Consider the following 15,347-nt stretch of genomic DNA (forward strand, 5'->3'; position numbering starts at 1 on the left):
AATAATGTTTTTGTTGTAGGAATGTTTTGGAAAAAATTCGGAATTACGTTTGGGAACGATACTTTGCTGTGGAAATGTCGAGAACAAAAACGTGTAAAACATGTTTGGTCACACAAATATATATATATATATATATATATATATATATATATATATATATATATATATATATATATATATATATATAGTTTTTGGTGTTTAATTTTTGCAATAAACTATTTACATGTTAGCAGTTGCAGAGAGAGGGGGGGCAAGCTTGAGAGTTGAGAGACGGCGGGCCGAACTGGAACAGTGGGCGTTGGAAACTGAAAGATATGGGTTTTGATTTTTGCAGACAGATAGATAAAACTGAAATATATGGGTTTTAAACTTCTGATTTTTGTAGATTTTGTAGTTTGCAGTTGCAGAAAGAGAGAAGGGGCAAGTTCAGGTCTGAGAACGAGAATAGAGATGGAGGCATTATTTATAGGTAATAATATGTTTTGATTCTTGCAGACAGATAGATAAACTAAAATAAATGGGTTTTGAACTTCTGATTCTTGTAGATTTTGTAGTTTGCAGTTGCAAAGACGGAGAGAGGGCAAGTTCAAAATAGAGAACGGTGTTGTATTTGATAGGTGTTGTATATGTGTCAAGTTTGAATCCAGCAAATCCAGCTTCAATAGGTGTTGTATTTGATAAAATCCAACAAATTAAGGGCCTAACTTGGATCAGTGGTGATGAATTTTTTTAAAAACTCCCTTGAATAGCAAAGAGAGTATCGGGAGAGGAGAGAGAAAATTTGCCCAAAATGACCTAAAATGTTTATATACCTGAAGAAAGTGTGTTTTAAGTTGGACCGGCTGTTTCCTCCACTACAGTGAATTTTATGGACAAACATTGCTAAAACAAGATAAAACACTATTTTGATGTTTCAAGCGTTGGGCCTCTTTATTGAAATGTTTTACAACTGTGCAAAACAAAACATAAGCAATCAAACATGTTTTGGGCTTCTTTTGGGCTACTGTAGTGGGCCTGAAACAAAAACAACAAAAACAGAGTAGATGCCAAACAGCCCCTTAAGAGTTTGCAAAATAAAGTAACTAACCATATTTTATGATTCAAAATTTTTTATAATTAACACTAAATTTAATTAGTTTTTATTATTTTTCTAGTTAAACTTGTCAAATTTAGTAAAAACAACTAAACGTTTAACATCATCCGGTAAAGTGTGTGTGTGTGTATATATATAGAGTAAAAAACCAATTTATTATGATTTTGTTAATTGCCTTTTTTTAAATAAAAAAAAAAAAAGAAAAAAAGAAAAAAGAAGAAGAATTAGAATGATTTATTGAGGTTTGCGACTTATTGCTAACTCCTCTCATTTCAAACATTATTTACATGTCAATATACAAGTTTGCACCTATTCATTTATTTATCTTTGTTGATTGTATATCAGACCGTTGACCCTTCCCTTAAAAGCCATGAAAATTGGCAAAATTCTTGTCACACACACTCAGACGCACTATTCTGTTTATGCTGTTATACTTGTTTACCCACAACCCATGCAACAATAATCTTTTATGTGGCAAGTGAAAGCCACACCACAATGTTGCCCACAACCCATGCAATAATAATCTTTTATGTTGTTATAGTTGTTTGCCCACAACCCATGCAATTATCAGGAGCATGGAAAAAGGGGGTATATGTGCATATACAGACTACACAAAACTAGAAACCGAGCCCCTGAATCATTTTATTTCTGATGTTATTACACAAAAAGTACTAACAAAAAAGCAAAGTTCTTAAAACATCTTACAACCCACTTTAGGAAAGATGGTCACCCTTCAAGCCATCACGTCACGAGCCAGGCACTCCGGTGGCTTCTCCACACGACTGCATTCACTTGTGCCCACCTGGCATACCAGACACATACTCAGCTACCATTAGAGGGATTCATAGTCAGGTTAAGATGAAAGCAGAAGAGAATTTGCTCGATTGTGAGGAAAAGGAACTGGTGTGATGCCTCAGACTAATTCCTCAGCGTTTTCGTTCTGGATCATCTCGCTACTTTCCAATTCTTTCACCTTTTCAAACTGCCTCGAGATCTAACCTTTCTGGTCCGTAGGTGGAAGAGAACATCGGATAAGCACTTGGGCACAATCCAAAATTTTAAACAAGAAAACTCGGACGAAATACGCACCAGTGCTGGTACATATCTTTGAATTGCAGCCAACATGGCCGCATGCCCTATTGCAGTAACCTGCAAGACGGAAATTACAGCTCAGACCCTTAGATTATATTGAGTGGACTGTTTCCTCTAGTCATGTAAATGCCTAAATGATTATTATGTAAATGAAATAGAGCATGTGTGGAAGAAACATATTTTAGTCCGGGTAAAGAAGTTGATGAACATCTATCTGAAAAGAGTTGGATGAATGGCTTTATTTTGTTCAAATAACAATACCCTAAACCAGCCAAACCGGCAATGGGCCCGTGAGGTTCGTCTCGCTTAGCTTCAGTTTATACAAGGTGGGTGCCATAACCACTTCCATTCCTCAGATCACTCTGCCCACATACAGATCATTTTTGTTATTCTATGCATCTGAATAGTTTCTCTACATGTGAACATATAAATGATGATATGGATGTACTAGTGATAAAGAAGGTAAAGCGGGCGTAACAAAAAGCAATTCACATGTTGACAAAAACAAGTGATAAAATATAAAGTTATAAGATTCACATCCCCCCCCCCCCCCCCCCCCCCCCCCCCCCTCTCTCTCTCTCACACACACACACACACACACACACACACCACAACCCAAAACAAATAAATAAATAAATAATAAAGAAGAAAGAAAGCAAGCATGGGCAACTCGGCTGGTAAGGCCTTTTGGGGTACACTCCTGGACGTTGGTTCGAGTCTCGTCAAAGGTAAGGCCTAGACTTAAATGTTGCACGTAATTTGGGCACAATTGCATGCATTTGAAGTCTGTAAACCCAAGTGGCCAACGGGTGGGTTGATTATTCATTACATATATATATATATATATATATAAAGAAGAAGAAAAGTTACCCCCCTTCTCATGATGCACAATAATGTACAAATTTGGCACAAATTCACCAAGTTCCCCAAAAATATTGAAGTTATAAGATTGTTTGAACTCACAGGAAGGAGCATAAGAAAACCAATAGGAACTACAGATGCTAAATCAGTTAAAGTTCTTTGGAGAGCTTTCTTTTCTTTCTCTGTCAATTCATCCCCTACTAGGATCCTTCTAAGCAATCCCAGAGCTGCAGCAACATCAACGGCTAGAAGCTGAGTCCCTTGCCAAACATCCTGCTCATTGACAACAAGATGAGCATCAATTAGATGTTGGTAGTCAAGGAAAAGAAATAAACAAGATTCTTAATTAAAGACATCAACTGCAAACAGCATAGGAAGGCCAAGGAAAAGAAAGACTATTTACACAGGTGGTTGAATCAGACAATGATTTCAGACACTACATAACAGATAACAGTATTAAATTAACATTCACCAATATCCTACATATATGGACTTCGTATTAACCATATCCATGGATGGTTTGCACTTGTGCATCCACGCAGTGACATATTTGTGGATAGTTTTTAAGGCGTGCACGTATTTAATGAGGTTAACATACCTACTATAGTAGTTCATGGACTGAGTTATTCATGGACAGCTCAATCTCGGGTTAAGAAGAGCTTAGTTTGTGAGTATTTGCTAAGTAAACCACCTGAGCTCAAACAACATTTTTGAGCTTGCCAAGTAAATGATTATCACTCAACTCATTAGGCTCATGAACATGACTGTTCGGGAACAAGCTCGTTAAAACTTGTTCACAAGACTTGTTTATCTGTTTAAGTTTATAACAATTTTTTCTTCTTAAAAATCTTGATCTCAACCACAAATTCAAGCTAACTCAAGCTCGAGTATGAGCTTGAACTCAAAGCTCGTGATTGGCTAAACAAGCCAACCTCAAGCTTGGCAAGCAATGTCCGGATCGAGCTTGAACACTCATATCTCGGTTCAACCCAAAATTTGAATAGCTGTTTGAGTGGTTGAGCCAAGTTCAAGCAGTCAAATAATCTGCTCGGCTCCATTGCAGCCCTATGACTGTTACAAAAAGCAACACATAAAAATAAGTGATAAAAGGAGAGAAGTAAGTACTCGCAACAAAAAAGACAAGTATAACAATTCCTAAGGAAATCCCACCCTAACAAATAGAAGATCAATAAGGTTGAATGATGTGAAAAGACAAACCAAAATTCCTTGGTTCCTTATTGGCAAAAAGTTTTTATCTTTTTGCATGTCCAGAACAGCAGTACAATATATTGCCTGAACCAAATATCTAATGTAAAAGATGAGAATATCTCTAGTGTTCCGGGGAGATGTTTTAAGTAAGTACCATGAAGCTCAATTCAGATGGGTACTCTGATATAAAAATAAATAAATAAAATAAACAAAATGTATGATATGATGACCAGACAATAGTATATGCTATTTGGACCATATCTCATCCTTTGACTAATGAAGAATGGTAAGAGATCCATACTGTGCTGGTTTCTTTAAGCTTATCAATTGACTTTCCAACAATATTTTCTTTCTTCTGAACCTGGAGCAATCGACTTCCTTGCTTCATCACCATAACCGGCAGAGTCATTTCGCATATTAATTTCATCCTGAAAAGTAAACATGAAAAATCAACTGAACTGTACTACTTGAATAAAAACCTGAGTGATAAGTAAGAAGGCAACTTCATGAAGATGATTCATAGATCAGAAAAGTAGCCAAATTCACATCTACGGCCGTAGCCTATTTTACAAGGCCGAATGATTATGAATCAAGAATGTATTAGCTTAAACGCTCCATGTCTCAGAAAAGTACCTAATTCATGCAAAATATGCCCAATTTTATAAGGAAATAAAGATGGGAAAAAAAGGACAATACAAAGTGCTGATCCTGTTGCGAAAATTAACAGAAAGAGAAACCAGAACATGCAGATTTACATGGTTACATTCACAGAGTTGCAGGGATTGCACTATGATGAAGAGCCAAAAAGAAATTACATAGTTCAAAATGATAATAACCGATCCCGCTATACTGTTACAGAATTAGTACCAAAATAACCACCAAAAAATTCGGGCTCCACACTTCCACTCAAACCCCACATATGCTCTTATTTTAATTTTTAACAAAGTGTGCGTGCGCACAATCAATGTCAAATAATGATGGACGCTACAATCAATGTATAATAATGCATGTCCACCAATAAGCTTTTGGTTTTCCAACAGTTGATACCTGATATTGTTTTAACCAAAGCATGCTTCCTCGTATGGTTCTTGATACAAGAACTGTTACCAGTAGTTTTTCCAGTTTTCTTCAATTTCCCATTGTATATTATTCAAAACTTGGAGTTGTATATTCCTCAGAAATAATGCAACATAAGTTGGATACAACATGTGCTTCAGGAAACTCCCGAATTAAAATGACAATAGCACCACCAGTAGGGCCATTGCTCAGGCTTACCTGGCCGTTTCAGCAACTACAAGATCAACATGGAACAACTTTTAGAAGTTCTCACAATTAATAACACTCCATCACAAGTGTCAAATTTTTGAGAACCAAACGTGGCTCTGAGGAGTTTAAAGAAAGTCGTGCCTTGAACACTTGAAAAATGTTACTGGTTGAGGCAAAACTCTAGATGTCTGTTCTGCCAGATTGCTTTGCTTTCATTCACACCAAGTTGCTATCCTTTCAAAAGCTAAAAAGGCCAGAGATATTCTACTTATCAGTAACAAAAAAATAAAAATAAAAATAAAAATTGGTTTCTAATTAAGCCTAAGGCATCAACCTTGTTGATTGCAATAAAAGCATCTTTGCTTCTACCGTCCACCGTCTTCCTACCATGGTCTACAATCACCTGCTATATTTGTATAGAAGTTTGGCCAACACTCCAGGACCTAAATAACCAGTAGACAGTCCAAACAATGGGAACTTTCTTTGCAGCTGGAGCATTAGAGCTGAATTTCCCAGAAGAAAAGAGCTAATTTTTTGAGAACCAAAAGTGGCTCGGAGGAGTTTAAAGAAAGTTGTGCCTTGAACACTTGAAAAATATTACTGGTTGAGGCAAAACTCTAGATGTCTGTTCTGCCAGATTGCTTTGCTTTCATTCACACCAAGTTGCTATCCTTTCAAAAGCTAAAAAGGCCAGAGATATTCTACTTATCAGTAACCAAAAAATAAAAATAAAAATTGGTTTCTAATTAAGCGTAAGGCATCAACCTTGTTGATTACAATAAAAGCATCTTTGCTTCTACTGTCCACCATCTTCCTACCATGGTCTACTAAGAAGCACGGACACGGATACGGCCCATACAGGACACGGATACGACACGACACCGACACGGCGACACGGCAAATCCAAAAAAATTAGGACACGGACACGGCGAATAGTGTATATATATATATATATATATATATATATATATATATATATATGATGTAGTACTTTACAAATTACCAAGTGTAACTATTTTTCATCAACCTCACAATGAAAAAAAAACACAAATCATAACTCATAACTAATAAACTATAAAAGAACAATGTTGCAGAGTTATAAAACCAAATAAAAAACAAGACATTAGAATAATAACTAGTATCATCTAATCATCATTACAACTTTACTCCAAATACAAAAGCATAGACAAAAAGGACTATTAACATTCATGACTGTTTAACATTCAGGACTTTACTGTTAGCACTTAACATTCACAAAAACCTAAAGGCTAGTCCCCAAAAAAGATACAAAAACCAAGTCAGTGTACTATAATCTATTCACATCCATCATTTGACCTAGGACTTTTACCATTTACAATACCAAAAGGGTAGTACAAAACAAAAAAAAAAGAACATATCAGCATTCCAAAAAAAAAAAAATTCCAAAAGTGTCCGTGCCATATCCGCGGAGTTTCTGTGCCGTGTCCGAAAATTAAAAAAAAAATAAAAAATTTCAGGTACGTTTTTTGGCGTGTTCGACGCGTATTCGTGTCCAACACGTGTCGGACACGGATTCTTCGCCCATTTTGGAGTGTCCGTGCTTCCTAGATGGTCTACAATCACCTACTATATTTGTATAGAAGTTTGGCCAACACTCCAGGACCTAAATAACCAGTAGACAATCCAAACAATGGGAACTTTCTTTGCAGCTGGAGCATTAGAGCTGAATTTCCCAGAAGAAAAGAGTTCATTTGTGTTAAAATTTGGATGCGGAAATAAGAAATGCAAATAGGAAAAGGGAAGAGAGAAAGATGGAGAGCACAGGCATATACATGGTTCAGGACTAAGGCCTACATCCATGGACAAAGAGCCAGTAAGGGTTACATTTTTATTATTCAGATTTATGTTTTGTTTCAATACAAAGAGCCTATATATAGGCATGGTAAAGATAAGAAAGTATGGAAGGTGTACAATAGTCAAAGGAGGCACTGTGATTGATGAATGATTTTGTTCCACCGTTATATAGAAATATTTATATATTTCAACACTCCACCTCAAGTTGGAGTATGAATATCATGAATGCCCAACTGGCCAAAAAAAAAAAAGCCTCGAAAGATGATGAGAAGGTGTCCGGAACAAAGCCAGGAAATTAACTAGATCTTACTAGGAAAAATGACCAGATCTTGCCAGGGAAAATGGCAAGAACTCGCCGGGAAAAATGGCCGGAACTACGCTGAGGAAAATGGCCGGAACTAAGTAGGGAAATGGCCGAAATAATGCCAAGAAATGGCTGGAACAATGCCAGGAAATGGTTGGAACAATGACGGGAAATGGCCGGAACAATGCCGGGAAATGGTCGGAACAACGCCGGGAAATGGTCGGAACAACGCCGGGAAAAGGCTAGAATTACGCCGAGAAATGGCTGGAATAATGCCGAGAAATGGCCGGAAGTAGGCCGGGAAATAGCTGGAACTCACCGGGAAATGGAATTTGAAGAGTGAAGACATAGAGAATATGCTCCATGATAATAATACCAAAACTCCCCTTCAAATTATAGATGGGATTACAAGAACATCTAGGCTCTGATACCATGTTAAAATTTGGATGCGAATAGGAAAAGGGAAGAGAGAAAGATTGAGAACGCAGACATATACATGGTTTGGCACTAAGGCCTACGTCCATGGACAAAGAACTAAGGGTAACATTTTTATTATTCAGATTTATGTTTTGTTTTAGAACAAAGAGCCTATATATAGGCATGGTTGTAAAATTTTTACAATGAGATAATAAAAAATAAATCTAAAAATAATAATTATGTAGACATTGCTTGAATAATTTATAGTTATATAAAATTATTTTGTCATATCCTTTTCTCGTGCACACATTTGGGTGGGACTGATCTGGCATCAAATTAGCAACAAAAATATAGGTGTAACATAATTGAAGCTACATAGGTGATGGAAAAAGAGGAATGGGCTAGTACTACTACTTGGGGGCGGGGGTTGTCACCCATCTTATCAACTTAACAAGTCCACCCACCCACTTGCCCACCGCATCCTATACTATCTATATGGTGAATGATGAGGCCTGTGAAAAAATCTTCAAGCATAATAACAACATTAGCAATATATATATATAACCCATATTCCCCCATTTGGGTCTGGATTACGTCAACCCTATCTTTTGGACGTAATCCAGGCCCAAATGGGAGAATATGGGTAGTTGCAATCAGGATATATATTGCTACTGTTGTGATTCTGTCTAAAAGATTATTTCATGGGGACTCATCATTCACAAAATAAGTTAGTAGAGGATGTGGTGGGCAAGTGGGTGGGTGGACTTGTTAAGTTGATAAGATGGGTGACAACCCCGCCCCCAAGTAGTAGTACTAGCCCACTCCTCATTCTCCATCACGTATGTAGCTGCTATCTAATGTATTTTGTTCATCTTCTGTTGTTTTGAATTTTGCAAAAGGTATATTTAATGAATAGTATGTTCAATTATGTTACACCTATATTTTTGTTGCTAATTTGATGCCAGATCAGTCCTTCACACCCACACAAACTCTTTATTGAAATATAGGATATATGAATATATGTATTGATTTAAGCAAGTGATGATGATAAAATTATTGTCATCAACATTCAAATGTGTGCATGAGAAAAGGATATGACAAAATAATTTTATATAACTATAAATTATTCAAGTAATGTCTACATAATTATTTTTATTATTTTTAGATTTTATTTTTTATTATCTCATTGTAAAAATTTTACAACCATGTGTGGATTAATTGTGGTCCCATGGAATCAGGGTCACATTATCATTTTGAAATTTAACACCTTCAGAAGAGGGACAACCAGAAATTCTTAAAAGCAGCATTCACAGACCAAAGAATATGGAAAAGGAGGAAAGAAGATTATATAAAGAGATTACATAGAAGATTACATAAAGGATGTGAATCATGTGAGATGCTGTGAATAGTACAAGGTGGAAATATACAATGTTACTCTCAGGGAGTCTACATTGGAACAACATTAGACATGTGTTGTTTGTCTTGCCCCAAAATAATAATACTCCCTTCGTCCCATAATAGTTGTCCATCTTTCCTTTTTGGGTTGTCCCAAACTACTTGTCCACTTACCAAATTTAAACAACATATTTCACATCTTTCCATAGAAGACCCCTAAAATTTTAAAAAATTTCAAACTTGATTATATATATATATAAACTTGAAAGGGTAGCTTTGAAATTTTTGAGGGCGACAATGCAATAATTACATGTCCCCTTAAAAAGTTCTACCCCCCATAAGGGACATCTAATATGGGACGGAGGGAATAATAATAATAATAATAATAATAATAATATAAATTAATTAATTTAAAAAAATAAATAGAGTGGAAAATGGTACCAAATAAAGCTTAATGCACACCAATTTTAGGTCAATGGCAGTTCATCACCATACCGCCTGCTCTCAATTGATGACTGGCCATTATACCATAACTGTTGACCTAAGCCCCTGTTCTTGGCAGGTGCTTTAAACTGCTGTTAGTGTTTTCTTTTGCACCTTTTTAATGTTAACATAAAAGGGACTATAAAGAGTAGAGAGAGTCTTTACACAAGGTGACCTTCATAATGTCTTATCAGTGCTAGTTGGGATACAACAATTGCCGGAACTAACATGATAAAGAATCCATGGGTACCCTAAGTGCCCTATGACCACGAAATTTCGTTAATATAGCAAAACAAGAAAGAAACATAGATGGAGATGAACAGTTAACATGTAATAATGAATATGGAAAATCAAATGGGATATAAGAACAATGCAAGGGCATATAAAGGATTTTAACTTGTGCCTTCCAACCTCCAAAATGTTACATTTTGTAAGCTATCATCATATAATGAGAATACTCATCCATACTGGTTTTCTAAAATTTTCATAAAGGTTTCTCTAAAAAAAAAAAAAACCTTGGTTTTCCTGAAAAGCAAAAGCAAGTTTTTTCGTACTTCAAAAATAGTTTCTGGTGAGAATTTTTTTGTTAAAAAAAAATATTTCAAAAAGTTCAACACACCTATAAAAGACCCTCTGATTGCTATGAAGTCAGTTATTACGATTGTCATCAAATACAGGAATATCAGGTGAATTACAAATTTGGACTTGACCAATCCTTTTTGTTAAAATATATGCACTCTCTATATTTGAAGCATAACTAACCACCTTCCTATATTTGTTAAAATATATGCACTCTCTTTATTCACTCGAGTCAAATCAACAAAGACTTGGTTGGCTAAATAACATTCAAACTTTAGCCTATAACGGCATCCGAACTAGGCCTCAAGCTAGCAAACCAATCTAGCAGGGAAGCAGTCCAGATCATTAGGTCATTCAGGAATTTACAACTACCTGAGCACACCGAGTATGGTTTCTTAACTGCCGTAACACTTGAGCAAATGTATATTAACAAAAACGGAGATTTTTACAACTACCTGATGAATTAACTTAGTACTCTGCACAAAGTAAGGGCAACATGCTTTTTATTTGCAGTTAAATGTTGAATACAAGAATTCGGAGATTTTTATACAATGAGCAGTTGAATAAAGAAAGTAAAGATGGATGAGACGAAAGGATGCATTACCTGTGTGAGTAGTCAAATATAATGTCACCATGTGCTTATCTGAGTCCATAGAGATTGAGACAAGATAGATACCCATTGACCTCTGCTGGCAATGGCGTCCAATTACAGTGGGTGTGCAAGTGGGAGGGTCCCCAATATATCATCTTATCATATGCCTTATGGTAGTGACTGATTATTGGACTGAAGGGACTCCTCCATTTATGTGTTTGCACTGAAAAAATAATTCAATTATTCATGCCTTAGTACAGTATAAACAAATGAAAACCATGTGAGTATATGTTGCTCCCACTTTGCTTTTCGTCACATCAGGATTCTTGCCTTCTAGGCTTTTCGGAAAACCTCATTTTCACCTCCTCTTGTACCTGGCAAAGAAAGAAAATAATACTATTTCGTTATTAAAATGTCATTAAAATGAAAACAAAAGTTATAAAAAGAGAACCTTAAATTCCATTGAAATAACAAATAATTGACAATGATACGAAAAGATAATAAATTTTGGAAAGAAGATAGATATGCAAAAGATTATATAGCAACACAGCCGTAAGAAATACCTGCCTCTCCTTTGGAAACAGGTCCATCACATAGCAGATACTAATAAAAAGAGTTACTGGAGACAATGAATCTTGATACCCTTTTAATCACCGATATGCTAAAGATACTAGTTATTGGGCATCAAGACGAATCTTGGTATCATGAACTTGATGATAAAGCAAATACCCATGTGGTTGAAAAGACCTGAACCAAGTCATGAGCCTTTTGCTGCCTCAAAATGCAATGCAATGATTACCTCGAAATACAATGCAAAACAAGAATTACAGACCTTGATTAGTTGATTTAGAAAAAAATTTAAAACAAAACCCATACATACAAGTTAGCAGTTGCAGAGAGAGAGGGCCGAGGGGGGCAAGCTTGAGAGTCGAGAGACAGCGGGCCAGCGGCTGAAGCTTGCGAACAGCGAACCCGAACTGGAACAGCGGGCGATGGAAACTGAAAGATATGGGTTTTGATTTTTTGAACAATATTAAATGATATGCCGATATGGGTTTTGATATAGGTAATACGTTTTGAACTTTTGGCTCTTGCAGAGAGATAGATAAACTGAAATATATGGGTTTTGAATTTCTGATTCTTGTGGATTTTATAGTTGCAGAGAGAGGACAAGTTCAGAGTTGAGAACGAGAATAGAGATGGAGGCGATTGGGGAGGCCGAAATGATTTGCCCTCAGAAAAAAAAAAAAAAAAAAAAATTCTGGTGTCCCATCATCCATGGGCCTATAAATTTTGAGGCTCATAGTTGAGGAGTTTTATGCACAAAAAAATGTTTCAAGATAGTTTAAAAAGAAAGGGTACTATAGTTATTTAATAAAAAATAGTCAAGGAAATAGAAGCAATTTTGCTACTAAAGTGACTAATCATATTTTATGATTCAAATTTTTTAATAATTAACTCTACATTAGATAGTTTTTGTTATCTTTTCTACTCAAACTTGTCAAATTTAGTATAAACAACTAGACGTGTAGGATCATCCGGTAAATACCAATTTATTATGATTTTGTTATTTGCCTTTTTTTTCTTTTAAAAAGAAAAAGATAAAAGAAGAAGAATTAGAATGATTTATTAGGGTTTCTGACTTATTGCTATCTCCTCTCCTTTCAAACATTATCTACATGTCCATGTACCAAGTCTCCACCTATTCATTTATTTATCTTTTTTGATTTGACCCTTCCCTTAAAAGCCATGGAAATTGGCAAAATTCTTGTCTCACAGACTCAGACGCACTATTATGTTTATTCATGCTGTTCTACTTGTTTGCCCACAACACATGCAATAATAATCTTTTATGTAGCAAGTGAAAGCCAGCCAGCCACCCTACAATGTTGCTAGTAAACACACCTCAGGGTTATATCATCATATTGAACAAGGAGCATGGAAAAAGGGCGTATATGTGACACTAATACAGCTACATATACAGACTACACAAAACTGGAAACTGAGCCACTGAATCTCTTTATTTCTGATGTTATTACACGAAGTACTAACAAAAAAGCAGAGTTATTAAAACATCTTACAACCCACTTTAGGAAAGATGGTCACCCTTCAAGCCATCACGAGCCAGGCACTCCGGTGCCTTCTCCACACGACTGCATTCACTGGTGCCCACCTGGCATACCAAGACACATACTCGGCTACCATTAGAGGGATTCATAGTCAGGTTAAGATGAAAGCAGAAGAGAATTTGGTCGATTGTGAGGAAAAGGAACTGGTGTGATGCCTCTCAGACTTTCGTTCGGGATCATCTCGCTACTTTCCAATTCTTTCACCTTTTCAAGCTGCCTCAAGAGATCCAACCTTTCTGGTCCGTAGATGGAAGGTATCTGCCAGAGCACTTGGGCACAATTCAAAATTTTAAACAAGAGAACTAGGGGATGAAATCCGCACCAGTGCTGGTACATATCTTTGAATTGCAGCCAACATGGCCGCATGCCCAATTGCAGTAACCTGCAAGACGGAAATTACAGCTCAGGCCCTTAGCTTTTATTGAGTGGACCAAGAAAAATTAAAACTTGGAGAGAATGTGTCCTATACTCATGTAAATGCCTAAATGATTATTATGTAAATGAAATAGAGTATGTGTGGAAGAAACATATTTTAGTCTGGGTAAAGAAGTTGATGAACATCTATCTAAAAAGAGTTGGATGAATGGATTTATTTTGTTCAAATAACAATACCCTAAACCAGCCAAACCGGCAACGGGCCCGTGAGGTTCATCTCGCTTAGCTTTAGTTTAGACAAGGTGGGTGCCATAACCACTTCTATTCCTCAGATCACTCTGCCCACATACAGCTCATTTTTGTTATTCTGTGCATCTGAATAGTATCTCTACATGTGAACATATAAATGATGTTATGGATGTACGAGTGATAAAGGTGGTAAAGCGGGGGTAACAAAAAGTAATTCACATGTTGACAAAAACAAGTGATAAAATATAAAGTTATAAGATTCACAAAGGGGAAAAGTGACCCCCCACCCAACCCAAGACAAACAAATAAATAAATAAATAAATAATAAAGAAAAATAAGAAAGAAGAAAGAAAAACCGCATGGGCAACTCGGCTGGTAAGGCCTTTTGGGGTACTCCTCTAAGGTCGTTGGTTCGAGTCTCGTCGAAGGTAAGGCCTTGACTTAAATGATGCACGAAATTTGGGCGTGATTGCATGCATTTGAAGTTTGTAAACCCAAGTGGCCAACGGGTGGGTTGATTATTCGTTACAATATATATAATGAAGAAGAAGAAAAGTTACCCCCATCTCATGATGCACAATAACGATGTTTCCCAAAAATATTGAAGTTATAAGATTGTTTGAACTCACAGGAAGGAGCATAAGAAAATCAATAGGAACGACAGATGCTAAATCAGTTAAAGTTCTTTGGAGAGCTTTTTTTTCTCTCTGTCAATTCATCCCCTACTAGGATCCTTCTAAGCAATCCCAGAGTTGCAGCAACATCAACGGCTAGAAGCTGAGTTCCTTGCCAAACATCCTGCTCATTGACAACAAGATTCTTTACGTGGAAACTATTAGCCATGTCTTTGAAGGGTAATACTAAAAATATACGACTTAGCATGTGAGAGCAGTTTCAAAATAATACTGATATAACACGTGAAAACTGGATTAGCCGTATCTTTAGAATGTAATACTAAATATACGACTTAGCATGTGAGAGCAGTTTAAAAATAATACTGATAGAACACGTGGAAACTAAATTAATACGACTTAGCATGTGAGAGCAAGTTTCATAATACTGATATGACACGTGGAAACTGAATTAGCCAAGTCTTTAGAATATAATACTAAAATGTACAACTTAGCATGTAAAGAAGGCAATTTTAAAATAATACTGATATAAGAACAGTTTCAAAATAATACTGATATAAGACGTGGAAACTAAATTAGCCACACGACTTAGCATGCAAGGAGCAGCATAGTGTCAAGCTGACACCCTCTCTATCTGTGTCTTACTCTAACGTTTATCGTCATGGAAAATTGTTTCACATGAATGTGACGTGTGGGGCAGAACACGTGTGGTAGTTTCAGAGTAATATTGATAGAACACGTAGAAAATTTGATGTGGATGGCTGAATGTGGGATGTACACATAACAATAATTATACCCATCCTCTCTGGATAAGCCCAAATAACCTCATTTTTTTAGG

General features: G+C 36.2%; 1 protein-coding gene across 6 annotated transcripts; it reads right to left on the bottom strand.

Annotated features, from left to right (window-relative positions):
* Positions 1–1,711: 1,711 nt before the first annotated feature.
* Positions 1,712–12,460, bottom strand: LOC132293254 (uncharacterized). Of its 6 annotated transcripts, XR_009477805.1 has the most exons (7): positions 11,688–12,460; positions 11,137–11,498; positions 4,557–4,683; positions 3,149–3,319; positions 2,447–2,547; positions 2,183–2,242; positions 1,712–2,096 (listed from the first exon to the last, which is right to left on the bottom strand). XR_009477805.1 is itself a non-coding variant. In XM_059790638.1 (6 exons), exons 4-6 carry the CDS (start codon positions 4,680–4,682, stop codon positions 2,063–2,065), a joined length of 477 nt encoding a protein of 158 aa, XP_059646621.1. In that variant the 5' UTR covers position 4,683; positions 11,137–11,347; positions 11,426–11,498; positions 12,005–12,454; the 3' UTR covers positions 1,712–2,062. The 6 variants fall into 6 exon arrangements, 5 of the variants coding, with proteins under 5 accessions (XP_059646621.1, XP_059646620.1, XP_059646622.1 ...); XM_059790638.1 differs by lacking the exon at positions 2,447–2,547 and having other exon boundaries at positions 1,712–2,242; positions 11,137–11,347; positions 11,426–11,498; positions 12,005–12,454; XM_059790637.1 differs by lacking the exon at positions 2,447–2,547 and having other exon boundaries at positions 1,712–2,242; positions 11,137–11,347; positions 11,426–11,498; positions 11,688–12,454.
* Between the last annotated feature and the right edge of the window lie 2,887 nt (positions 12,461–15,347).

This window comes from Cornus florida, unplaced genomic scaffold (assembly GCF_030987335.1).
Source record: "Cornus florida cultivar Cherokee Brave unplaced genomic scaffold, ASM3098733v1 CherokeeBrave_3.0.0_Hap2_Chr02, whole genome shotgun sequence".
Classification (NCBI taxonomy): domain Eukaryota; kingdom Viridiplantae; phylum Streptophyta; class Magnoliopsida; order Cornales; family Cornaceae; genus Cornus; species Cornus florida.

Bases quoted from the DNA above. Each gene is read 5' to 3' on its own strand.
- LOC132293254 (XM_059790638.1), bottom strand. From the start codon at position 4,682: ATGAAATTAATATGCGAAATGACTCTGCCGGTTATGGTGATGAAGCAA. The intron at 3,320-4,556 runs GTATGGATCTCT...GTCAATGAGCAG, and splicing joins AGCTTAAAGAAACCAGCACA to GATGTTTGGCAAGGGACTCA. The intron at 2,243-3,148 runs GTGAGTTCAAAC...TCCGTCTTGCAG, and splicing joins GTTTTCTTATGCTCCTTCCT to GTTACTGCAATAGGGCATGC.